We start from the raw sequence: 27,476 nt of genomic DNA on the forward strand, positions 1-27,476 counted from the left end.
AAGCTAACACGGAGCGCCTAAAGCGAGATGCGCACGGTAAATAAGAATAACGGTGCTTTTACAACCTCAGCACCGATGTGCGCCGGCCTCGCCTCGGAACATTGCCAATTCCCATTGCTCAAGTCTTAAGATAGGAATTTCTCACTTGTACCACCATAAATGGATTTACTATTCATTTTCAGTATAGAGATGCATATTTAATAACACAAGCCTGTGTAAGTACAGTCCTTTTGAATTTAATTTCATAATTGGCTAAGGAAAAGGAAATACCCTCGGAAGCTTAACTGCTTGGCTTGCGTGTTCCGCGGCTTATCAATTCAATATAGACATCGTCCCTTGCTCTTTGTTCTCCCGAGGCTACCTATCGTCCATCCGACCTTTGGCGTCATACTTACGCTACGTCGAGTTTGTACACTAATTCTTTTAAATAAATGAACGACCTACCATTGCAAAAAATATTTTCCGATCTGTCGCCAAAAAACGTATGTTTCTAAAAAATAAAAATACTAAGAACCAAACTAAAATCCTTGAACCTTTTTAGAAATATAACTCAAAAAATTAATATCGGCTTTTTAGTTAACGGAGCACAGAAAATAACATTTCAGCATTCAAAATATGTGTGAGGCTCGAAAATCCACTATTGGGATCCGATAAATGATCATATTCGGCAAATCAGCAAGTTCGACATTCAGCAATTCAACTGGCGACACTGTACCCTTCCAGTCATTTCGTCCGAAAAAAAGGCAAATAAAAGAAAATGAATTTGCGCTTCTAATTTTTTAATATGTTGTAGGGGATACCTAGAAAAGCTTAACTTGAGATTGTCGACCAAGCTTTCCTAGGAGCTTTCGCCGCCATCTTGAAAAACGCTTAAAATTTGTTTTTCGGCAATAACTCGGCTATCCGATGAGATTCGAAAATTTTTGTAAGACACTTTTTGTAGCTTTCTTTGTGCTCTACAATAACGCCTGAATCATTTTTAGCGTATCATGCATCGTTATCGAGATATCGATCGATAAAGTCAAAAATTTAGGACACAATTTTTGAACTATTAAAGCTCATTTCCTGTAAGTGTAAAGGAAATTGTGAGGCCGCCTGTGGGTGCAGAAAAGCGGGAATCAGTTGCTCCGTTATTTGCATGCACTGCAGTGGGCAAACATGCAGTAACGCCAGAATCGACATTTTGCTTGACGACGACGACGATGTCTGTAACGATGATGATGACGATGCTCTCATCGAATCAGCATCATTTCCAACGTTTCAACAGACACAACAACTCGAAGAGTTTACGGAGGACGAAGATCTTCAGCCTGGACCATCCAAGCGAAAAAAGACATGAAAAAAGTCCATCGTTCGTCTCTCGAGTGCAGAAAAAAATATTTTTCTTTCCGTTTATTTTGTTTTGTTTATTTTGTATTGTAAAAAAATAATATTTTTTACTGCACAAACAAATTATTTGTTTAATAAATTACTATTGTGTGATCCTTAATTTGTTGCTCTATGTACTTATTTTTTATCCCATCAATTTCCTGAACAATTTCCCATTCGATTCGACATCCAGACACAACCGAGCGAGCAGCTCGCTCGACGCTGAGTGTGGATTCACCGACTTTGCGGCGCGCTGGAGATCGTAATTTTTGTCCAACATAAAAAAATCCAAGAAGGAAATTGTAGGTCTGAATATGCTCTACAAGTTTGAATTCCACAATTTTTCATACTTATTAAGACCCAAAGAAAAAAAAAGAAAGCAAGAAACAAAAATTGTGTCCTAAATTTTTGATTTTATCGATCGATATCTCGATAACGATGCATGAAACGCTAAAAATGATTCAGGCGTTATTGTAGAGCACAAAGAAAGCTACAAAAAGTGTCTTACAAAAATTTTCGAATCTCATCGGATAGCCGAGTTATTGCCGAAAAACAAATTTTAAGCGTTTTCCAAGATGGCGGCGAAAGCTCCTAGGAAAGCTTGGTCGACAATCTCAAGTTAAGCTTTTCTAGGTATCCCCTACAACATATTAAAAAATTAGAAGCGCAAATTCATTTTCTTTTTTGAATGTACGTAATGACTGGACTAGGGATACAGCGAATGTTTTGTGTTTGTCAAATTTTAAATGAGTTTGGTAAGTCAGCCGGCCGGCAGAGCGACATCCTGACTCCTGAGACAGCCAATAGTCCTCCCTGTGCTGTTTTAGATATATCCCGAAAAAACATAGAGCGCGAATGTGCCGAAAGATACGATTGCCGCCGGGCATCATCTGCCGAATTCCGATAAGGAAGGCGACCCATAAGTACCAATTAGAGCTAAAAATAAAACAATTTTTAGAAGTTATCAATGTTTATTAACATCATGATTAAGAGAAAAAGTAACAGCATCAAATTGGTTCAAAAATGAAAAACAGATATTACGATAATATACATTATTTCAATACTGTACTGTAATAGTACAATATGGTTTTAATTTCAATGTAAACAATTTACTTTATCTACAAATAAAGTAAGATTTCGATGGATACTATTAAAATATTGTACTCTGCAAATGCACCACAAATTAATAGAACAATACTATAATAGATTTCTATAATAATATAATAGATCTCTTGTGGGAATTTGTTACAATAAAATTATCTTATTAGAGATAGTAAAAGTCTGTATATTTTTAAACATTTAACAAAAGTATATGTTTGTATATGTATATTTAGTGAGATATAAAGTGATGGAATATCTTTTTGTTCAGTGTTAAATCCTTATTGCTATAATTCTTCTAGGCTGCAGTCATTTTAATAATAATTAAAAAAATAAAATTATGTCGCTGATCGGAAACAAAAGCCAAAAATATCTAAAACTTACAAATGGCACAATACGACAGTAAAATAATATTTTAATAAAAATAACTGAGCCATTTGTAATACAAACATTTTTTTAAACGTCTTGCAATTAAAAATGCCAAGTATCAATTGCAACCGTAATGGAAATTAGTAATAGGTACATAATAATAAAATAAGAAATAGAAAAAAGCTATGGGCTAAGATGCTAGCTGAAAGCTACAAACTTGATATTAAAATTGAACTCTTTGTTAAAAATATCACCTAGCTTTATAACAAACATTAAAGTATACTTACTATATTAAAAAAAGTAAATAGAAATAGTTCAGCAACACCAATTGATTGAACTTTAATAATAATAATTAAAATATACCATAAAAATTAAAAAGTGATAAAAATAAAATTAACAATGAAAATGTGGCCCAGGAACACGGAGGTGGAATCCTAAAGCTCTTAACAAAATTTGTTAATATTATATCTCTCTATTGGTGTATTATTTTTACTTATACTATTCAATTCCTATACTAGAGTGACGCGTTTATTGCGTCGCCTTGTCGATTTCACTATACGAATGTCAGCGACAAAAATTCTTTTCGTGTCTAATCTAACTTGCATCGTAATTAAATCGCGTCAAAAACAATTAAATCGTAACAATAATACGAACTAAAATAGGCTCAGTATAATATTGCGTCGAATTACTTCAAACTTCCGGACTGTGAACACCGGCTGTGGCTTTCGCGTCCTGCAACAAATATTTTACTTAACTCGCATACGAATGTGTTTTTAGGATTGGATGTCATCCTCCATCACTATAACGCCAAATAAGTTAATAAATGTGTTTTAATGAATAATTTTGATATTTTTTTTTAATTTTTATTATATACATTTTTTTATTTATGAATTTCTTTTTTATATATATATATAAATATATATATATAACTATATATATATATATATATATATATAGTTATATAAATATATATATATATATATATTTAATAGACTGTCCCATTCGAATTGGCGTGTTTCTGGCTGTACGGTTTATGAGTTTAATTTTTTTTTATTGTTTCATCGCAAATAGAAGTAAACTACTATGGAAGTCTCTCCTCGGCTTCGCCTCGGCCTTCCAACTCGGCCAGTGAGTGCTTTAATTGAGGCCTGGACTGTAATGTACAATTATTTTCATTAATTAATTATTTATCACACACATTTTCTTATACCGTTCATCTCCTATTTGCCCCCTGCTCTGACAGAGTGTCTCTACATGAACGATGAGTGTTGACATACCGGTGGTGGTGGTTCCGCGTGTATGCCGGCCCAGTGCACGAAGGAGGGCAGGTCCCGCGCGGGCAGCTCGGCCGCCAGCGCCTTGACGCGCAGGTTGCGGTCGTCCGTCAGCAGCACCAGCTCGCGCACGCACGCACCCTCCCCCCCGCGCGCCTCTGTGGTGCCGTCAACGTTAATGATAAAAATTCTCATTTGGGGGTTCTGTACACAATTATGAAAATCCCCCTTCCCCATTTCCTTGTTTTTAAGATAAAAATGAATAAAAATACTACTCTAAAATAGAACTACTATTTTTCATGTATGAGAGCCCCCCTGAAAAATAATTTAGTTGAATTTCTAATTCAATATTAGATTTTGGGTCAACCTTCTACACCAAATACAAAAATTTCAGATTTGTTACTCATTTCATCTACGAGCTACAGAACTGTGACCAGTGGACAGACAGACCGATGGGCAAACAGACAGCAAAGTGACATTAATAGTGCTCCGTTTTTATCCTTTGGGTACGGAACCCTAAAATTCAGTCAAGTAGCGAGTAGCACACGAAGGGTTCCGTACCCTAAAAAGCGCTCGAGATTTTGTGATAATAATATATCTTTGATATGATTGTATGTTCTGTTTACCCGTATCGGTGGCAAGGTTCGCGTTGAGGTTGATCGCGGTGGCGAGCACGCGGTCGTCGTTGGTGGCGCGCGCCTGGTCGTGCTCGGCGGCGAAGGCCACGCCGCGCGCCGCCAGCAGCGAGCCGCGCGCCGTGGCCAGGCGCACGCCCGCGCCGCCAGCGCACAGCCACGCCAGCGCAGCGCGCGCCGCGCCACCCACGCGCGCGCAGCGCCGCAGCCCCTCCAGCTCCGACACCACTGCCGACGAGATCACACAAGCTTACATTCGTATTCTCGTAATCATGAACAGGTATCATCTTCAATTTGAAGTTTAGCTGTCAGTATGTAACAGCTCAATCGGCTTGGGAAATTACATTATGTACAATATCTCAAACTTGATAATAATAGGAAAAGGCACGTCGCAGGCAACGGAAGCAGTTGGTTACAACGCTACTACGTTATTTTTAACGTTAATTTTTAATAGGTTGGATTATTTCTTTAACAGGCATCTTATTTTACTAACCGATAAGCGGCACGGCGAGCTGATAGGGCTGGTCGGGCGCGGCGAGCACGGCGCGCAGCAGCGGCAGGTGATCGATGAAGCAGTTGGTGTCGGGCACCAGCCAGCGCGGCCGCACCTCCACCTCGGCAGACACCCAGCCGCTGCTCAACATCTCCTGCAACAAGGAATAACCCTTCAAACCAACCCATGACGAACAACCATCTAGCTAAACCAACCAAGCCAATAACGAATAAGACTCGGCGCGTACTGGCGTGTAGATGCCAAGATAGGGCCGGCGAACATTAGCTTAGACGGACGCCTCGGCATGCCCGAAGACTTCGCGAAATACCTAAAGACCATCAGCGTGCGCTTACATGTAGGGATGCCAAAGGTGGGCATCGGGCCCAAGCCCTTGAACCGTGGCAACGACGAACCCTTTGACCGGGCCAAGGTCGTACGCTTTGGACGGATCAACAATGAACAAATGAAATGCTGCTAAATGGTTAGCAGCATATATAGCGGGTTATAGCAAATTAAGCTTTTGGTTCCTTGTATATCATGGACTTCCGCAATATAACGTCTGCTTTTATACTAAACCTGCATTCGTTGTCGACGTTTGTCGAGCGTTGCCTTCCTAGATTCGAGTTGCTCTTTCCTCCGGAGCAGTTTCCTTGTGGTCTCGTCAGCGCCTTCGGGCAACTCTTCGCTGAGGCTGGTCGGACCACTCGTTACCGCGCTAGTGCTGTCCTCTTCCCCTGAATTTTCAGACTAAAACAAACAGAAGATTGTGATATACCAGATGACTCGCGCCGGTTTGCCCGGATGACTTTATTAGCTGATGCCCGCGACTTCGTTCGCGTGGAAAACAACAAATAAATAGTGTGTGTGACGTCTGCGTGATTTTGTTTTTGAAAATGTCTTTGATTTTCTGGAGTAACAGGTAGCCTATATCACTCTGCAGGTTGAACCTAATACCATAAAAAATCACGTCAATCGGTTGCTTCAGCATGATTGAAAGACAAACAAATACACTTTGGCATTTATAATATAAATTATACAGATAGTTTTCAAATATCCGAGAGAATAGCAACCCAAGTAATAGTATAAGGCGAAAGGGAAGAAGAGGAGTTAGTTGTTCAAAATAATTTCTTTATACAGTTAACGTAATAAACAAAATACATACTAATTGTTGCAAAGGTGAGTAGCTGGGTTCGGTTCGTTGCACTGCGCTAACGTAACGAGGTTGCGCTTCTGCGGGGTACTCCAGCTTCAACACCGGCGGATCCACTCCTACTAGGTATCTGTGGCAAATATTATGGCGTTTACGTTCAGACTGACACCAGCGACTTACAACAACAACAATATATAGGATGTACATTAAAACTAAAACCAGACCCAGTATGTGATTCCGAGTCACTCAGTGTTCGAATATCTCAGCAGTTTTTTCATACTTTGACGATGTTTTTTTTACATTATTTTCAACTAATTACAACATGGAATCATGTGTAATCTATCTCAACTTGTTTTTAAATAAAAATTATTTAAGTATATATTTTTTTATTACTATGTACTTAAAACAGACTAAAAAGTACAATAATTAAAGCTAGATGTAAGAATACTAAACTTGTAACATTTAAAACGCTTTGGTGTGTTAGCAATAGATATAACCGATTCTAAGTGAAAATTTCATTCCTCAGCAAATGATATTATGAACTGTTCGAGTTTTTTACTACTAGACTTTTTTCTACTTTTTATGCGTTTTAAAAAGTGGTATTTAATAAACATTCTGAATTAATTGTTTTCAGTTTTTTAGTCTTATTATTTATTTATTTCTTTATATCTCGTTATGATTAAAATTTCAAGTCTCTAGCTACTCGAGAAGCTAGTTTAAAATCGTATCCAAAATTTTGTAACGAACCATCACAAAGCTTCGGCAGTCGTGTCCACACTCCACACGTAGCCTGCGTAGGATAATACCGTATACTCACTCAGTGCCGAAGAAGAGCAGCTTCCGCGTTCGCAGCACGTGCTCGGCGGTGTGCGGCGCGACGGGCGGCTCGGACGGCAGCCACGCCGCGGCCGCCTCCATGTACATGAGCGGCGTGAAGCCGGCCAGCGACGCGTCCTCCGGCAGTCGTATCGATACGTAGCCTGCACATCACAACATTTTATTACATATATACAAAGAATAAGTTTATTTCGCTATATAATCCGCTAAAGTTCATAAGTCTGCATTATTGGATTCATTTTGGAGAATGTGCTCAGGAACTTTACAACCTTGTTTCTCCTTCACCATTTTACCACAGAGCAGCAAGAAACCGTGAACGTTGGCATCCTTATGTGGTCGAAATCCATTCTAACGTTTTCGCTCAACTTTTTCTGTTACGAACCGCTAAGGTGTGGCCCTATCGGTATTCGTGTTTTCTGCCACGTATAACCTAAATACCCTTCAAAACAAGTTTGAAAAGACATCTTCTAGGCAAGCGCGCTCGAACTTAGACCTCATCATTGCTTATTCCCTTATATTGGGATCCCTTGCCATCCCATGCCGCCAGTGGGCGCCAGGCCTGAGCCGTGTCAGTAAAAGACCTTATAGAACTCTCATTATAGTAGGTCCAGGTACTGAGGTAAAAGCTAAAACTGTGGTATGAAATGCTGTGCTTAGCTAAAATAAGGTAACGTACAGTATCCAGACTTACCTTCTTTCATTTCGCTTTCGAATTCAATGGATTTATCGTCGAGAGCTTCGAGTATGTTCATAAGCTTCGCGAGCCAATCCCATGGGTCGTTATCGGAGCTATAACAAATTCTACATCATAATAAAGTTCACAGTAAGTTTACATTGTGCCCCAAATTTTTGTTTCAATAAACTGTCATCATAACTTGCAAAAATAAAATAAAAATTGAAGTTGAGATGTGGGCTCGTTTCTCTGGTAAACGCCATACCTTGGCACCACTTAATCCTGCCAAGGCATGGCGACAAGAGGAGGGTATAGTACTTGGCAGTTATGTGTTTTTGGTTGTTTGTCGGTTCATCGGTTTCCTCGTAGTTGCCAAATTATGATGAATGACAAGTCGTTAGCTTCGTCGTGGCTGTCCTACTACCATAGACATAAGCCACCATAAAAATCCAATATGGCGAAAATGACAGACAAAAAAAAATCGAGATAAATGCGTAAATGTTGTATCATATGAAAATATATAATTTATATAACAAAATGTAAATCATCACCGTGCAATTAGATGGCACAGTGAATTTAAATCGGCGGTCATGTTAAAAACTTACTCTATTTCGAAACTGTCAAATGATGGCGGCGGATTCCATATACTGCTATGACATAGCATCCAATCTGACCAAACCTACAACAAAAGTTCAAGTAAACATTTGGACAAAGCGGCATAAGCCTGAATTTATTACTGTTAAAAGGCTCGGTGCGACATGGATCTCCCTTTAACTAGATAATACAGTATAAGTGCATGGTTTGTTTCATTTATAAAGGGTAACTTCGTGAATAGGTTGCACTTAAAAAAGAAATCGCAATAATATCGCAATCGCAATAATCGCAATAATCGCCTATAAAGAAATCGCAACTATCATATCTCGAAAATGATGAGTTATCGATGTACTTTTAATTTTGTAGCGATGTACGCCCACGACTGGACATAGATCTCTTGTAGGGACTTCCACACGTCACGGTCTTGCGCCGCCTGTATCCCAGCGGCTTCCTGCGATTCATTTGATGTCGTCTGTCCACCTAGTGAGGATTTGCCAACACCGCCCTTTCCCGTGCGAGGTCGCCATTCTATTTCGTTTAAATTGTTTTTGTGTTGTGAAAATCTTGATGAACCGGTCAAGTGCGAGTCGGACGCGCACACGAAAGGTTCCGTACCATCGTACAAAAGTAACAATTATAAATTTTTTCTGTGATGTAACCACAAATTCGCGGTTTTCGGATGTTTCCCTTCACTTGTGCCATAAGACTTACCTACCTGCCAAATTTCACGATTCTAGGTCAAAGGAAATACCCTATAGGTTTCTTGACAACCCCGACAGACCGACCGACAAAAAATGATCCAAGGGTTACTTTTGAGGTACGGAATCCTCAAAATGGTAGTGGTAGTGGTATATTTTCATCACATCGTTATTACTTTGATAGCGGGCAGCAAGAGCAGCGCGTCGGCGTGTTGCTGCGTGTGCGCGGGCTCGGGCAGCAGCGCGCAGCAGCGCTCCAGCAGCGCGCCGAACATGAGCAGCGAGACGCCCAGCGCGCACTCCAGCCATTCTGACCGCTCGCCGCCCTTGCTGCTACCTGCAGCATTATTATTCGGTTAAATATTATAAAAAACAGTAAAGTGCGAGTCGGACTCGTACACGAAGGATTTTGTACCAACGTACAAGATTACGTAAGTATATGTACTTACTTTGTATTTTTTTTTAAACTTTTTACTTTTTTTTTAATTTTTTTTTAGTGCCAATACTCAATAAATAATTAATAATTTATCAAAACCCTATGACTATGAAGCCATAAATAAAAACTGATAAAATAATTTATTGTGGTCTGAAAAAAAAATTGAAACACTGACAATTGACACAAACTATTATTACAGATCGAGTAACGGCGAGAGTAAGATATGACGCGTAGATACACATTTACTTCCATACTTCATTTTGATTTCTGATTTTATAAATGCGAAAGTGTGTCTGTACTAGACTCTAGCTGTCTGTCTACTAGCTTTTCACGGCCCATCCGTTGAACCGATTATGACGAAATTTGTTACAGAGATAGCTTGCACGCGGGGACGGACATAGGCTATTTTTCGTCCCGGAAAATCAGTTAGTTCCAATGGGAATTGGGATTTTAAAAAATCTACATGGACGGATACGTGGGCATCATCTATTTGGTACAGAGACGGCTTGCCTCCTGGAAATGAATATAGGCTATTTGTATCCCGGAAAATCCAAAAGTTCCCACGGGATTTTTAAAAACCCACGCAGAGATGAAGTCGCGGGCATCATCTAGCATAATAAAATAATGCTGCAATTTGCTCGTACAATATAAGTATTACGACTATAGTTTATGGCATAAGAATAGAGATGACGGTGAAGATGATGGACAGCTTGTCAATAGTAGCAGAGCCGGACCGATATAAATAGACGCAGCTAAAAATACTCCCTACGGATTACACCTGCGAACGTAACGCCTCAACTTGTAGAACAACTTCATACATTAGTGTAGATAATGTGTGGTTTTCCGTAAATTCTTACTTATTTTTAAGTTGTCGTAATTTTTATGGGAAAAATTTGTGTTTTCATCGTTATTGTCTGATATCTACAACCAACCCAAATAAACTGGGACATGAGCAACAGAAAGAAAGCCATTAACAATCACTAGGTAGTAGGTACCTACTGTTTTTTCGTTTCACCATGATAGACCGCCTGGTTCTAAAATTACAATGTTTTCTTTAAAGAGGGTCCACAATTACTAATAAAAAATTAAGATCTAAAACCAGTACAATATTACGATCTAAATTCTAAACGAATGTCTATCTGTTAACTTCTAATGGCCCATCCGTTTATCCGATTTTCACGAAAGCTACAGAGATAGCTTGCATCCCGGAGACGACAGGGGCTTCTTTTGATCCCGGAAAATCTAGGAGTTCGCGGGCATCATCTAGCAATCAATATTATACAAGAATGAATGTGGCAATGCGGTCTTTTTAATATAATATGATGTGTACCTATTGTAGTCATAAAAGATTGGTCACAGATATACAAACAAACTCATAAGCTAAATATATAATATAATCCGTTACGCCGTCGCATAAAAATAAACGCAAAAAATACAGAGTTGTTATGGAATCGGTTTGTTGAACCTGTCGGAGTTAAGTGTCTGCATTCATAGTGGTAACGTGCGCAAGCGCAATCGGACCCTGCGGTGCAACAACCTCTACTTCGTGATTATAAACCTTTATTCATTGGTCCATATAACACTAGATGCACTTCAACCTTCAAATTATAGCTTATAAAACAGTCCAATTTAAAATACCGTCTCGAGTACAAGGAAACTATCGGGCTAACTAGTCTTTTATGGTTTTGATATTTTTAACAATTTACTTTTATTCACAACTGTAACTTCGTCCGCGTGGAATTTTGCTTTTTAGGTTTTGTGTTTTCTCGTGAGACTTTACATTCCTCTGGGATAAAAATTGAAAAGTAACGGAAATCCATCTTCGAGATGACAGCTATTTCACTCACGCAGAATGAAAATTAATTATGAGAATAATTAATTTGTATTGATACGAAAACACTGTATCAAGCCAGTGTAATAAGAAATATACGTCCAATGTTATGAATTTCTTGCAGAAAGCTGCAAATGTTTTTTTACATTTGTACTAAATATTACCTAAAGTTGATATAAAAAATAACCTATGATCATCGTCATCATTACCAACCCATTGCCAGCTCACTACTGAGCACGGGTCTCCTTTCAGAATGAGGAGGGTTTGGTCATAGTCCACCACACTGGCTAAATGCGGATTGGCAAACTTCACACACCTTTGAGTATATTATGGAAAATTCTCAGGCAAACAGGTTTCCTCACGATGTTTTCTTTCACCTTAAAGAAAGTGATATTTAATTGCTTAAAACGCACATAACTCCATAAAGTTAAAGATGCATGACCGAGATCGAACCCCAATTATAACTACCTACTTAAAAATAAACTACATCTAATCTAAATTACACATTTTATTTTTACTAACGAACGTGCCACTTATCATTGTAGTCCTGATAGCTTACCGTAGCTAATTGCATGAATCTAGAAAATAGCATTTTTTATCGATTGAATAATTTCTGCAACCATTGTATTCGTTTCGGTTCGATTGCCTGAGAAGGTCACAAAAACTAAAACTCCAGGTAGAAAATAAAGCAACACAATTTTTCTAAACGCAGATATGTATAAGATCGCATATTTTTTGCACCTAAACATAAATAAGTGACCTTTTGAATATACTTGTTGCAAATCATAGACGTAAACGAATCTTAACAAGTAATTCCAAATTAATTTTATCAATAACTTTCTTTAACAATAATTTAAACAATAATTGGTCCTTTACGATAAACAATAAACAAATAAATAACAATAAACAACGCGAGATCGTTACGAATTTCTACAATAAAATTAAAGATTTCCGTAATCCGTAGGCAACGGCTTAACAACTAGCTATCCAATGATACTATTACTGCATGATATAAATTCGATAACCAATTCAATTTTTCAAAAGGGGTTATTCTAGAGGTCATTTAAAACCAATTCAGTCAACTAGTTGCCGAAAATGACTCCTAACAAAGAATTTTACGTGTTTTTAAAATTGATGATTTGCACGACGTCCGCGTCTCCTGAACGAGCCCTTATTATTTAATATTTATTAATTTCATATTGACACCTCCATGCGCTCCTGATAAAAACCGGTCAAGTGCGAATCGGGCCTCGCTGTTTTAGAGTTCCGTACATAATTATTATGAACATTATATTTTGGGTGAATGAAATTCTTTTCCGAGCTAGAACATCGCAATAAACCGTGAAAGAATACCCCAAAAAATGTTCGTTTGTTTTGGTCACAGCTTACAAACTATTTTATAAACCGTTGTTTTCAGTATTCATTGTTTGAATACAGTATATGGTACATATACCAAAATTTCATATTCCTAACTATAGTTTAGTTTTTGAGATAGCCCCGTCACAAAAATGGTCTAAAACTGACAATTTTGACTGCCTCCCTATCGACCCTAACGAAATCGTTATTTTTAAGATAAACTTGTAACAGAAAAAAAAAGATAAAGTTGAAAACTAAAACCCGATTGCGATCGTCTTAATAAACGCTGAAATATTAGAGTAAAATTGTTTTTTTGTCGCTTGGTGTATTTTAATGTTGTTGTACATTTATATTCATGAGCTTAGAATTTTCTCCTCTTTCATTTGACATCCCACTCGATACAATAGCAAAAAAAAATTTTTGGAGACCTCCACTTTTTTATGTAACATCCTTTTTTAGGTCTATTTTTTTTCGTATAAAATATAGCCAATGTCATCCGGACCTTCACAACGAATCAATTGATAACTCATTCATCAAAATCGGCCCAGTAGTTTAGGCACGGTGGCATTCATACAGAATCTGGATACAAATATACGTACATATGTGCATACATACATACATATATAGACTGCTAAAATCATAACCCTTCCTTTTGGCATTGCCGCAGTCGGGTAAAAAAAAATAAGGGTTACCTTTAAGCGCTGCGGCGGTGGTCTCCACGGCGAACATGTTAAGGGCCGTGAGCTGCAGCAGGCGCGCGGCGGGCGTGGGCAGCGGCTGACGGTTCAGCAGCGCGCGGAACTGACGCAGCATTTGTGCCGCGCTCTCGTGGAACGTCTCCATGCTGATATTACGGCGATTTATCAACCGGACAATTATAACACCGCCCGACCCACAGCACGCAAATCATCATCATCATCTTTATGATAAACCCATTACCGGCACGGGTTTTCTCTCAGAACGAAAAGGGTTTAGGCTATAGTCTGCCACGCTGGTTCAGTACGAGTAATTGGCAGAATTCACCATTGAGGACATTTTGGACAACTTTCATGCAGTTTCCATCACGATATTTTTCTTCATCGCTAAGCAAGTGATATTCAATTGCTTAAAACGGACATAACTCCGAAAAGTTAGAGGTGCATGCCCAAGATCAATTCCCCGACCTTCCGAAAGGCAGATGTCTTAACCACTGGGCTTGCACGCACAACACACTACAAACGCCCGACGAGACGCGGTGTCATTGTTTTTTAGTGTAAAGTTCCTACAGACGTATTCGATTTTTAACGATCGTTTGTCACTCGATTTGTTGTGTTTTGACGATCAATAAAATCTTAGGCTAAGATTTAGTGCCCTTTTACTTTGCTCAGACTAAAGATAGAGATAAAACAAGACATAGTTTATATATCGATAAATACCAAGGTTAAAATCACATCACTTGTTCGTTTATCGATCGACAAAAAACACAATGTTGATCGTCCGTTGCGTTGCTTGCACATTTACTAAATTTGTTTGATCACATATTGTGTCGATCGTCAAAAATCGAGCAAATCTGTAGGCATCTTGCGATAGGGTGGAAAGTTGCAAAAATGTGACCTTATATCGAATTAAACATAAATTAATGTAACGACTACAAGCACACAAAGGCATGTGAATTGTGAACGCGGTAGCGGACTGATGGAAGACTTTAGGCCTACCAATATTATTATAACCCGCATACTGTCTGCAAATGCGTTAGTGTTCTAAAAGCGTAAGGACCGATTTAACAATCACGAAATTCTAATACTTAAAGTATTAAAACTTTACTTAAAGTATTAAAGTTTTAATACTTAAAGTAGTAAAAGAGCAATTTAATAATAATGTATGTATATTCACCGCTAATTATTATTAATACTCAGTACTCACCCAATTTTGGTAATCAATTTTCCGTGGACATGCAAGTAACTGGTTATAAAACTCTTATTTAACTGCAACAAACGAAAGTGTAAGTTTTAGATAATCTAAATATATAAAAAAAGAAAAGGTGATTGAATGACTGACTGACCTATCAACACAAAGCGACGACAAGCACATGACGGATCGGAATGAAATTCGGCATGCAGGTAGCTTTTATGACGTAGTTATCCACTTAGGATTTTCGAAAATTCAGCCCCTAGGGGGGGTAAAATAAGTTTCCGAAGTTGCGGAAATAAGCTAGTTTATTATATATTCACCAAATAACTTATATCTTTTGAATGAATGTGGAGGAGCCATCCGCAAGATTCGTTCGATTCGAAAAAGGTTTTACCTAAGACTTAAGAGTGATGTTACGTGTAATGTTACGTGGTGCATCGTACTGGCGAATTACATTACTATATATTATTTCTTCAGTAGTACCACCCATGTATCGCCGCCTCACATTACAACATACCTCAACGGGTGTCATGGTCTGCAGCGAGTCGTCGGGCGCGTGCTGCAGCGTGGTGGTGCGGTGGCCGCTCGGCCGCACCCACACCTCGCGCCGCAGCCCCGCGCCCGCGCGCGCTCCCTCCGCGCCGCTCTCGCCCGCCTTCGCCGTCTCCAGCGCCGCGCGACGCTTGCGCTCCGCTGCCTCATACTGTCAACACATTCAGTACTTACAATCAACATACTCATATTAGTACTTAGTAACTCGAACCAAAAAGAATAATTTATATCATCATCATGACTATCAACCGATAGACGTCCACAGCTGGGCATAGGTCTCTCTTAGGACATGCCACGGTCAAGCACCACCTGAATCCATCAGCTCCCTGCAATTTGTTTGATGTTGTCTGTCTAGTGTATGCCTGAGACACAATCCAGCTAGGCAGGTCCAATTTCAAGAAAGAGGTTAGCTGGCCGAATCTAATTCGGCTGGGCAATGTTCAGGAAGCTTCGAGATGTCTTCTTGTAAATAAATTATGTCTGTAAATGTCTTCTTCATGGTAAATAATTCTTCACGGTAAATAACGATTCAAAAGCACTTGTAAAAGTTTATATAAAAAAAAAATTTGTTCTATTCTATTCTTGTCCAGAACTCCTCAGTGCTCGAAGACCAAAGTCTTCAATTAGTGCGTGTTGCCAATGATAACATATGAATTGGAGACAGGGTCGCTATCTATGGGCCTCATAAGAAACTCGATATCAGTCACTCAGCGGGCGATGTAGAGAGCTATGCTTGGAGTTTATCTACGTGATCAAATCAGAAATGAGGATATCCGTAGAAAAACCAAAGTAACCACCTTAGCTACATGGGTCGCAAAGCTGAAGTAGCAATGGGCTGGGAACATAGTTGGAAAACACGATAGACGTTCGAGTCCCAAATTGCTGGAGTGGTGACTTTGCACCGGAAAGTGCAGCATTGGAAGATAATTTATATAATATACTTACCAGTAATAAACCTTCCATATCATTACGTATTTATTTTTTTAACCCTGATTAGTTCTCAATGATCAGCACAAAGCCTTGGACCTAGAAAGCTGAAATTCCGCACGTAGGATCGCTTTATAAAGTAGACAAGGAATAAAGCCGGTTGTTTCGAAATCTCTGCGAAGCACCTGGCGATCCCTAGTTTGAAAATTAAAATATTCCAAATAGTATACTCACTTTTTTTCTATTTTCATCAAATAATGATAATAAACTTTCTCTTGCTGATTGAAATGGATTCGAGGACATTAAACTTCTCATATAATAATAAACTGCATCTAGTTTTCTTCTCTGAAAGACAATTAATTTATTAAAATTATTATTTGGCAATATGTAAAACCATAATATCGCCTTGAATCTTGTACTTACGGCATATATCGCTAAAATTGCTAATTGATTATATGGTCTACCATTCTTAGGATTTATTTGCTGAGCCTTTGTGTACCAAAATTTGCTTTTAGCATAATTGTTAGTTTCGTTTACTTGTTCCTTATATCTAGCTAAATCACCGAGAAAAACATACAGTTTCTGTACTGAGATCAGCGCCAAGCCTACATAACCGAGTCCCTTGGGCGGCAATAAGTGATTATCGTTTATGTAATCCTCCGTATTAAATTTGTAAGTCTTCTCTAACATCTGCACGAGATTCTCGAAGAAAACATTTCCCTCATCGATAATAACGTTTAATAGTTTGATGACCTCGGGCTTCTCCTCTGGAGTGACTTGAGAAATACTCTTTCTCAAACTTTCAATGAAATGATAGTACAGAATTTTCCAAAACTGGTGCTCGATATTGTCTGCCTGGCAGTACTTTAGGTCTGACATTAGTAATCTCTGAAGCGCACTTTGTAAAAATTTCCTGTAGAAACAAAATTACACTATAATATAATCAACATAATAATTTATGTAAATATGGAAATGCCCATATTTATTTAATATTACAAAAGCGAAAGTATGTCTGTCTGTCTGTCTGCTAGCTTTTCACGGCCTGATCCGTTTAACCGATTTTGACGAAATTTGGCACAGAGATAGCTTGCATCCCGGGAAAGGGCATAGCCTGCTTTTATCCTGGCAAATCAAAGAATCTTCCCGGAATTTTTAAAAACCATATAGCTACGTGAACAGTCACTGCATCATCTAGTATTTGAATAAATTAACAATAACATTTCGTTCATCAGTTAGGCTTATTTGCACACGCATAAAAAAACCAACCACGTGTGAGTCAGACTAGCCCACTGAAACGAAGGTTCCATAGTTTGGAAAGAAACATATAAACAGTTATTTACTTAAATTAATCTACCGTCTCAAAAACGAATTACTTTTATTTGGAATAACAAATCAAAATTTTTGTTTGTAAATGTTGTGTGCCCATTCTTAAAAGCGAGTACTATCATCTAATTAGCCAATTCAAAGTGATTGCTAACTTCAAACTTAGTCAAACTAAGGCTATACAATCAAACCTGGTTTCGATGACGTCGGGCCAGTTGGCGGCGAGCGTGAGCGGGCCGCGCAGCGTGTGCATCTTGAGGATGGCGTCAGCGCGCTCCACCTTCTGCAGCAACGCCACGTGGCGCGCACCGCGCGACGCCTCCACCGCCTCGTAGCCCGCGCCCGCCTGCGCGCGGCTCGAGCACTCCGCCGCACCTACGATACAATCAAACTTATTTATTTATATTTTATATTTATTAAATTTATTTACTTATAGAATATACAGGGCATTTTTGTTACAGTCAGTGCCACAAAAACCACACTCGGTTTTACTGGGAACTGTGTTCAAGACCAAATAATGTATACTAGACCAAATAATAGATGGCACTATCAGCGCAGTGTGTCGCGGTCTTAGTCCACTATTGTGTGACGCACACTCATGTACGAGGGCGGCACTGAAAATTTCGGGAATCAAGGAAGTGACACAACATTACTATTTAAAAATGTATTTATTGCATTTCGAAGTATTCTCCGCGAAATTTGACACATTTTTCCATACGATGGAACTAATTATTGAAGCAACCATTCCATTCGGAAGTTGGGGTCTCCAAAATGGCCGTTTTGTAGGCGTCCACAGATTCTTCAGGTGATGAAAATCTCTGACCACGCAATGTATTCTTTATTTTAGGGAAAGTACAGAAATCATTAGGGCTTAGGTCGGGGCTGTACGGCGGATGGTCTAATAATTCTATGTTTTCTTGCTCTAAAAACTCTTTTGTTCTGTGCGCGGTGTGAGAACTCGCATTGTCGTGATGGAGGATGATGCGGCGGTTGCAGTTCTCTGTACGGAGTTCAGAAACGACCTGTGGCAAACAAATGCTAGTATACCATTCAGCATTAACCGTTCTTTGTCCCTCAAGAGGAATAGTCGCAACATGGCCGGTTTTGGAGACAAACGTGGCCACCATTTTTTTTGCAACACTTCGTGAACGAACAATTTTTGTTGGCTTTAACTCATTTTCGAACATTCGAATTTTGTTTCGAGTTCGTACGCGTATATTCAGGATTCGTCACCTGATACGATGTTGTATACAGCATTTGAGGATCCTGCGTGGAATCTTTCGAGAGTTCTGACGCACCAAGTAACGCGAGCCGCTTTTTGCTCTTCACAGAGCAAATGTGGTATCCATCGGGAAAACAACTTTTTTACACCTAATTGTTCATGCAAGATTATTTGTATTTGACTCATGCCAATGTCTAAAGTTGCCTGAATTTCGCGGTATGTCACATGTCGATCTTCCTCAATCAGCTTACGCACAGCATCAACGTTTTCTTGGGTGACTGCAGTTTTTGGACGACCTTGACGGGGATCATCACTGAGCTTAACACGTCCACGTTGAAATTCAGCAAACCAGCGATAAATTGTGGTTTTAGATGGGGCTTCATCACCAAATGCAGAAATCATCCGGTCGACACACTCTTTTTGTGTTAAACCACTTCGAAAGTCATAATAAATCATCGCTCTAGAATTTTCTCGAGTCAATTCCATTTTCTCAACGACTAAACAAGTTTGACAAGACCTTGTGACAAGACCGAGAATCTTTTTCTAAATAAATAAATGGTATTCGATTTTTAAAACCTAGGAGTTTTCAATTAAAAAGATTTCAATATGGCAGGGACAGTGGAAATATTCCATTCCCGATACTTTTAGGGCAGCCTATGTAGAATTTTGACCAACGTATGTTTGTCCTTGGGTTTTCAATAAACCAGCCCACCTTTTAGAACAAACCGTGTGGTTTATGTTTTACGAGCCGCGGACGCAGCACGGCGGGCTGGGGCACGAACACACTGCGTTTACTTATTATAGTTATATTATAAAATTATAAAAACAAGCATATTAATGACAAACTGGTAAAGGTAGGTACAATACTTCATCTAGTGGGTAGGTAAGAAACGATGTAACTATACCCTGTTCAGGGAGACCAGCTGATAGGGAAGTAAGAAACCGCACGGCATTGGTCACAGATATGGATATACTATGGCGTTGCGACCATACGGTGTGGATGTCATGTTTTTTGATGCTCCTTACTTTTGTTTATACAATTGTTGAATTTTTGACTTCAGCTGATCGCTCAATTAAAGTGAGATAAAAATAATAGTAAATGTTTTCAAAGGTTTTCATGTAAGCGATTTCTAATGATTTGATTGCTTATTAATATCCCTGAAGGGCGAGGAAGCCTCGTAATCAATATTATCGCAGTCATTGTAGGATCTCTTTGAGCAGTAATTTGTATGTAGCGACCTTATCTGCACGTAGTGATACGAAATTGTCCTCCATGGAGCTCTACCACGCTGTCAGTGCCAGGACAGTGTGTCTAAAGTATACTTAAAACACTGCTATTATGCAGTGTTATAAGACTTTAGCGATAAGCCTAAAGCGATAATAACAGCATGTTGCTAAGAACCACCTTCAAACATTTTTATGGCTCTTCGGTTCAAGTGGAATCTTTTTCACCCCCAACCCAAAAAGAGGTGTGTTATAAGTTTAACGTGTGTATCAGTGTATCTGTGTGTCTGTGTATCTGTCTGTGGCATTGTAGCTCCTAAACTAATGAACCGATTTTTTTTTTTGTTTGAAAGGTGGCTTGATTGAGTGTTCTTAGCTATAATCCAAGAAAATCAGTTCAGCCGTTTGAAAGTTACCAGCTCTTTTCTAGTTACTGTAACCTTCACTTGTCTGGGGTGTTATAAATTTTTAATTTACACTTGTTTCCATAGTAATGTTCTTTTCTTCTACGTTCTTCTCAGAAATATGTGTCAGGTGTTACTAATTGGGTCTCAAATCTGTTGCAGGATTATATAGAAATACGACTTGACAGAATGTTTTAATGCATATTTTTACTCTATAGATAAAGATGCCTGATCCACGTTCTCCAACAAGTCTCAGAGACTAAGATTGTGAACATGTTTTTATAAGCAAAAAGCAACAAATGGATAGCGTTTAAATCAAATCAAATTCGTACAAACCTCGTTCCATCCTCATGTCTTGCTTTGTTGGGCTAGTCTGTACTACTATTGGTTTTGATGGATTCTGATGATCAAATAAAGTTTTTTGTGTTTCTGCATTTGCTACGCATCTGAAAAGAAGTAAAAATTTAAAATATACTCATGTATTTTTAAAATAAATGCGAATGTATGACTTGCTACCTTTTCACGGCCCATCCGTTAAACCGATCCTGACGAAATTCATACAGAGACAGTATACATACCGGAGAAGGACATATGTTACTTTTGGTCCCGGAAAATAAAAGAATTCCCATGGATTATTTAAAAACTAAATCCACAAGGACCAAGTTGCGAGCATGAACTATATGAGATAGCTCGCATCCTGGAACGGACACAGGCTACTTTTATCCTGGAAAATCAGGGTTCCCGCGGGATTTCAAAACCTTTATCCACGAGGATGAATCGCGGGCATCATCTAATAAGAAAATAATGATAATAAGATAAGATGAATATTCAAAGCGACTTCATATAGCAAGCGCCCAGGGTGCGCGGACTAAGCGCCATAACAAAATGTATGACGCTCTATGGAACGAAATACAAAAAGCGTCCGCCGCGCGCTTCTTTTGTTCTAGAGGCCGCCATACATTATCGTTTTAACCCCGTCCTGTCCGCGCACCCGATGCGCTTGCTTTACAAAGTGCCTGAAATATCGATATCGAGTACATACCCCTGGTCCTTATGTAGATGAGATATGGAACTTTGCGGTAAAATTATCAATCCAGGTCGCGAACAAGATTCTGTCACCGATTTTTCCGAAAGAACGCTGTTTAGTCTATTCCTGTGATGTGTGTTATCTTGTTGCCTAAAATCACATTTTGACTGTTATGAAGCTGAATATTACAAGCAAGAGTAAAAATGACTTACAAGTCGTGTTTATAATTCAAGTGCTGAGGTCTACTTTAAGCCTTATAATTCAACTTTGCCGGGTTGTAGCTTACCGATCGCTGTGGTGGTGCTTCTTGGACTCGAGGATTTCCTCGCGCCAGTTGACGTTGGCGGGCGCGGGCGTGGCACCAGGCGGGTGCGGCGCGGGCTGCACGTTCTCCGCGTTTCGGCGGCGGCGCCCCTTGCTCTTGCGCGAGCGCCGCGCCCCACCGCCGCCCGCACCCCCTCCCGCGCTCTCGCCCGCCTCCCCGCTCACGGCACTCGGCGTCGGCGAGTGTCTCCTCTCTATACTGGACGTACGACCTCCGTTCCACCTCGCATCCCCTTTCTTCTATAATCAAAGATCGGAATAGGTGGAGTACAAAAAATACCTAAAGTTCGAGTGAAGACAACAATGAAGTTGTTAAAACCACCAAGTATTTTTTTTTTATGATAGGTATATTAAAGTGTGTATTACAATTTTTATACAAAAATATATATTTATTTTTTTATATAAAAATAGCGAGCAAACGAGCAGGCGGGTCACCTGATGTTGAGTGATTACTGCCACCCATGAACATTTGCAGCACCAGAGGAACCGCCAATGTGTTGTCAGCCTATCAGGAATTTGTTGATCCGCCCCTTGAATAAGCCCATGTTGAAATCTAGTGGGAACACCGCCGAAAGGAATTGGTTCCACAGTTTTCATGAAAAAAAAGATCTGGCAAAAAGGTGGTTGAAGGCACCCAGGAGGTGAGGGTGGAGACTTAGATCATAATGTAAATAAAATTTGACTACCTGAGCGGGTGAAGACCAAGTAGCAGTAGCAGCTTTACTGGCAGATATTGGCATCTTAAATCCATTACTGTCTTTAGGACTTCCAACGCGATTAGTTGAGGTATCTCTACTGTTGCATTGAGATACTATTCTCCTGTGAAAATGACATAATATGGCTTATTCTCTGGTGCACTATCTCTAAAGTTAATTGACAGGTCTAAATCTAACGGTGTCGTTTTCCACAGGGAGCATTATGAAAGGTAAAGAAATACATTTTAGACCTGTTATTTTTGTTTAGTTTAGAGAGTGTACAAGAATTAGCCACATTGTACTGTTGTAAAAAGGTAACTGTATCGAAAACAATAGCTGTGAATTTAGGGCATATTAACAGCCACTAAGTGTTGCGACCCTTGTTATGTAATAAATTAACCTAACCAGTATTTTTTAATGATATAGTCGTATATATAATATCTTAGCGGTTAAATTGTCGTGAGTGATATTCATCATAAATATATAAATAAAACGGATAAACATCATGTAACTAAGAACACTTAACATGTACATCTGCATGCCTGAAGGCAGACTTACGTAGATGTCGACTCCCCCCCTTCGGTTCCGGTTCGAAACTAATCAGGCCTATTCCAACAAAAACGTGAGTTTAGCTGTTTTATTTATATATTTATAACGATACAACTACTTATATCATTTTCAAAAATTAAAAAATAAGTACTAATAAAAAAAACATGTTTCCCTCACCTTTCAGAACTTTGCTCTCGGCTGTAAGATCGCAACGAGCGCCATCGATCCAAATCATCTCTGCTATTTCCGATAGTTGAGGAACGATTACTTCTGTGGCTATCACGCCTTTCTCTCTCCCGTTTGAGAGCAAAAACTGCGGCGTCCTGCTGTATACTGACATTACTATCTTTTCTATTACGTTCGGGCTCGTGTTGAACACTAACATTACTATCTTTTCGGTTACGTTCTTTCTTTTCCGAATTTTGGTGACCTCTGCTAGAGCTCCTATTGAGATATGATTATTAAAGTTATATTATAAAACAAGCAAATGCTTAGGCGCCATCTCCACGGGCGAGAGTATCGCGATGAGTCCGTCCTACTATCGTCGGATAATCTTCACGGTACAACAATAATGCCGCCAGCGTGTCGTCGCGACTCGCAACGATACTCTACGAGACTGCAACTTATCGCCGCGTGACGTGACCGCTACGCCTCATTGGGCCTCTCAAGTTGAGAAGCGTAGCGCCACAGTTGAGAGTTTCAACTGTGGCGTACAGTGGCGGCATCGCCGGGAGACTCGACGATATCCACGGCGTTATATTCGTCCGGATTCACTCGTCGTATCGCTGCTACAGTATCGCACTATGGAGATAGGCCCATAGATTTTCTATCAGATTTAATGGTATGGCGAGTCTATAGCCGCAATACACTCGCCTGAGGAGATGGCGCCTTATAGTTTCTTCATGTCCATCTGTCCCGCTCTCCATTGTGCCTGACGTCCCACTGTCACAGATGGACTTAAGAAAACTATAAGCATGTTTTACCACAGAACACTAAAAACAGTTAAACACTACCTTTTATCTCTCCGACGAGATTTACCACTTCTTTTCGATTCACGAGGTACAGCAGGTTTGATGTCTTGAACTTGAGATGATTTTATGGTTTGCGAAAAAGAAGTAGAAGTATCACAAACTTCATCCAATTTAATATTTTTCTCAACCTCTTCTGTCCAATCCTATAAACAGAACACAAGGTGAACAAAATGATTATTTAAAAATCTACTTTCTACTAAATGATGCCTCAAACTTTGTCCATGTGGATTTAGGTTTTTGAAAACCCCATTGGAACTCTTTGACTTTCTGGGACCGAAAATAGCCTATGCTCTTCCCTGAGATGCAAACTAACTGTGCCAAATTACATCAAAAAAGATGCCTACTGGCTACTGCCTTGAAGGTATTTAAGTTATATGCGGCAGGAAACATGTATGGTTTTAAATACCGTAGTGATTTGTATGAGAAATGTTAAACCAAAAACGTTTTATGTGAGTAGATTGGATTGATATCGACCGCATAACAATGCCAACACTCATGGCTACCACCATCTTGGAATGCATGATCTCTTACACCAAGAAGTCTGTAATCAAGGGCTAAATTGTAATTGAATACACAGCAATGTAGGTATCACTCACCAAGTTAGTCATATCAGAAAGGTTTGCAGATATGTGTGATATAGGTTCACTATCATTTTGATTATCACTGCTCTCATTTGTATTTTCTAATTCATACTGCACTGTATTTGATTTACTAATTCCATTTTTTGAGGCTAAAATAAGAAATTAATCAAGTAGGTAAAAATTAATGTTTGTCCATCTGTCTATTTGTTACCTATGTTCAGGCATCATTCACTTGACATTGTACAGTTGTAGTTGGAAGTTGTGGAAAGGTTTCTGACATAATACCATCAATGTACAGTACATTGTGACCATGCCACCTACTGGTAACTTACCAGCAACATACAGTAGGTGGCATGGTCACAATAGCGCCATAGCTCGCTGAGCAACATTGAATTTGTGAACAAGGCCATTTGTCAGTATCCACGTTTCAGCACCATAGGTGAGGATGGGAAGGACACACTGGTTAAAAATCCATAATATAGACATTTTATAAAGAAAATTCAATAGTGGGATTGATTTTTTCAATTAACTGTTTGATAGTCAATAAAAACCTGAATAAAGTTGTAGCTTGTAGAATGAGCAATGTAAGCAGTATCTACATTACATCATTTAACTCACCACCATCATATAATTTCTTTTCACTTTCATAATCACTCATGAGGGAGTTTGGCTTTTCACAAACACTGTTGTCCTCTGTAATATTTGGTTCATATAAGTTCATATAGGAGTTGCTTGGAGTGGATCTTCTTGAACTTTGTACTTCATAATTATTCTTTAAATATGCATTTATAAACTTGTCCCTATCAAAGTTTTCATGGTCTCTTAAACGTCCCCTTCCTCTTGAAGGTAAAGTCTGAGACCAGTTTGTATTCTGAGAGCCATAAAATTGACCTGGATTATATGCTGACTGTGTCATTTCATTGTGCATATATCTGTCTTTGTTCAACTGGTCTACACTATCAAAGCTTTGATGACCTGGCACCTCTAAATTATACTTTTTTCTAAACCTCGGCGGTATATTGTCTAAATTAATAATATGTTTAGAGCGTGAGTCATTAGGGAACCCAGCTGAATTTCTTCGGCCCGAAGGTGGCTTGCCTCCAGAGCCAGACTTGTGGCGTCCTGCCCAAGTTTCCATGCTCCTGCTATCTCGATTTCTCTCCAAGTTTTGGTGAGATGGTGAAATTGATCTGGCTTCTGATCCTTGCCTATGGTGTCTATTAGAAGTATGATGTTCGTTACTAGGATTCTCTTTATGATGGAAATCTCTCCCCGAGGCATTTCTGGGATAAAACCCTGCACTACCAGTAGAACCATTATCTTGTTTATTGGGCATATTACGCCTATTACTATATTGACTAGAACTTTCACACTTGAATGATTTTGGCTCTTTGTCAATATCAAAACTTGAATATTCTGACCTTGGTACATACAACTGTTGTTCAGGCTTTCTATAACGTACGTTTGCAGCTTCTCTAGTTGAAGCACTGACATCATCTCCATTCACTGAATGCTGAGATCCATAATTGCAATGTTCTCTTCCTCTGGAACCGTTATCTAATTCATACGAGTCCATTCTTGCATCCAGACCATACCTAGATCGTCTTAGGGGCCCACTACCAGGTTTATACAGCTTCTGTTGTGGCTTGTTTTTTCTATAATCTTTACAGTCATCATCCATATCAATATGACATAGAGAAGAATTGCTTAGAACAACGTTAGCGACATTATATTATAAACATTTTTGCTGAATCTTCAATTATTTTCCGTTTTTACATACATCGTGAAGGTTATAATAAAATTACTTTATCTAGAAAATATCACATTAAAACTTCTTGTCAATATCAAATCATATAAATTTTAGATATTTTGCTTCACCACATTAATGAAAGTTAATAGATAGGTTTACAACAAAAAATATTTTCTAAGAAAACAATGCATCAAATACGTTTGTATTATTATTAGGTCCACAGATGAAACACAAGATGAAAGCAGGGTGACCAGATTTAAATTTGATGATTCTGCTAGTTGCTGTTCTAAAAACTGTTAAAACCTGCTTAACATGTTTAAAAAAACGTGTTAAAAGAGCTATAAACAAAACCTTAAAAAACTATGATTATATATAACAAAAAGCTAACCAATTATTTGAAAGCTATGTGTTCCTTCCTGAGTGACATAAAGCTATATATATTTTATTTTAAGCACCCGTGCGAAGCCGCGCCGGTTCACTAGTAGGCTTATAAATTGGATGATAATTAAAATATGTATATTAAACATGGTGAAAGAATTATTTTCAGGTATTTGCTCTGAGATTATTTTAATATGTTTAAAAATGACGTTGATCAACTTCTCTGTACTGTAAGATCTCATTTTACGGACGTTAAAAAAGCGTCCAAAATATAGAACATTATGTATTGCCAATTATTTGTTCACACGTAACGAAGCGTTGACATGTGAACAAATACTTGGGTTCATACATTTCTAGTACCTAAATAACTCAAAATTTAAAAAACCCCCCGACACAAAAACCTCTATAAGAAAACTTGAACAGAGCTAGCTGATAACTTTCAAAGGGCTGAAGTGATTTTCTTCGATTATAGCTAAGAACATTCTCGATCAAGCTACCTTTCAAACAAAAAAAAACTGAATTAAAATCGATTCATTCGTTTAGGAGCTACGTTGCCACAGACAGATACACAGATACATAGATATACAGATATACACGTCAAACTTATAACACCCCTCTTCTTGGATCGGGGGTTAAAAAAGCTCTCGTGTAAATGAGGCCTAACTGTATCCCACAAAATAGTCGGTACACACCGTAGTGATTACATAGTCTTTGGTTGGTACTATCCCATACAAAAACAAATAGCCGTGCGGAGCCATCTCAAGTGTGACGTCATCAGAGACCTTAA

The 27,476-nt window shown here is 38.8% G+C and overlaps 1 protein-coding gene across 3 annotated transcripts; it reads right to left on the reverse strand.

The window, feature by feature from the left end:
• Positions 1-2,995: 2,995 nt before the first annotated feature.
• On the reverse strand, positions 2,996-26,666 carry LOC123879144. Of its 3 annotated transcripts, XM_045926709.1 has the most exons (25): positions 26,342-26,666; positions 25,180-26,267; positions 24,577-24,710; positions 23,963-24,123; positions 23,127-23,393; positions 22,392-22,524; positions 21,668-21,945; positions 21,397-21,531; positions 20,691-20,800; positions 17,696-17,879; positions 16,605-17,094; positions 16,416-16,526; positions 15,220-15,405; positions 14,715-14,776; positions 13,505-13,656; positions 9,366-9,526; positions 8,503-8,576; positions 7,916-8,013; positions 7,205-7,367; positions 6,400-6,517; positions 5,814-5,984; positions 5,238-5,391; positions 4,736-4,972; positions 4,113-4,267; positions 2,996-3,567 (listed from the first exon to the last, which is right to left on the reverse strand). In XM_045926709.1, exons 2-25 carry the CDS (start codon positions 26,240-26,242, stop codon positions 3,526-3,528), a joined length of 4,839 nt encoding a protein of 1,612 aa, XP_045782665.1. In that variant the 5' UTR covers positions 26,243-26,267; positions 26,342-26,666; the 3' UTR covers positions 2,996-3,525. The 3 variants fall into 3 exon arrangements, with proteins under 3 accessions (XP_045782665.1, XP_045782674.1, XP_045782657.1); XM_045926718.1 differs by having other exon boundaries at positions 21,668-21,942; positions 25,180-26,666; XM_045926701.1 differs by having other exon boundaries at positions 25,180-26,666.
• Between the last annotated feature and the right edge of the window lie 810 nt (positions 26,667-27,476).

This window comes from Maniola jurtina, chromosome 3, assembly GCF_905333055.1.
Source record: "Maniola jurtina chromosome 3, ilManJurt1.1, whole genome shotgun sequence".
Taxonomy (NCBI): Eukaryota; Metazoa; Arthropoda; class Insecta; order Lepidoptera; family Nymphalidae; genus Maniola; species Maniola jurtina.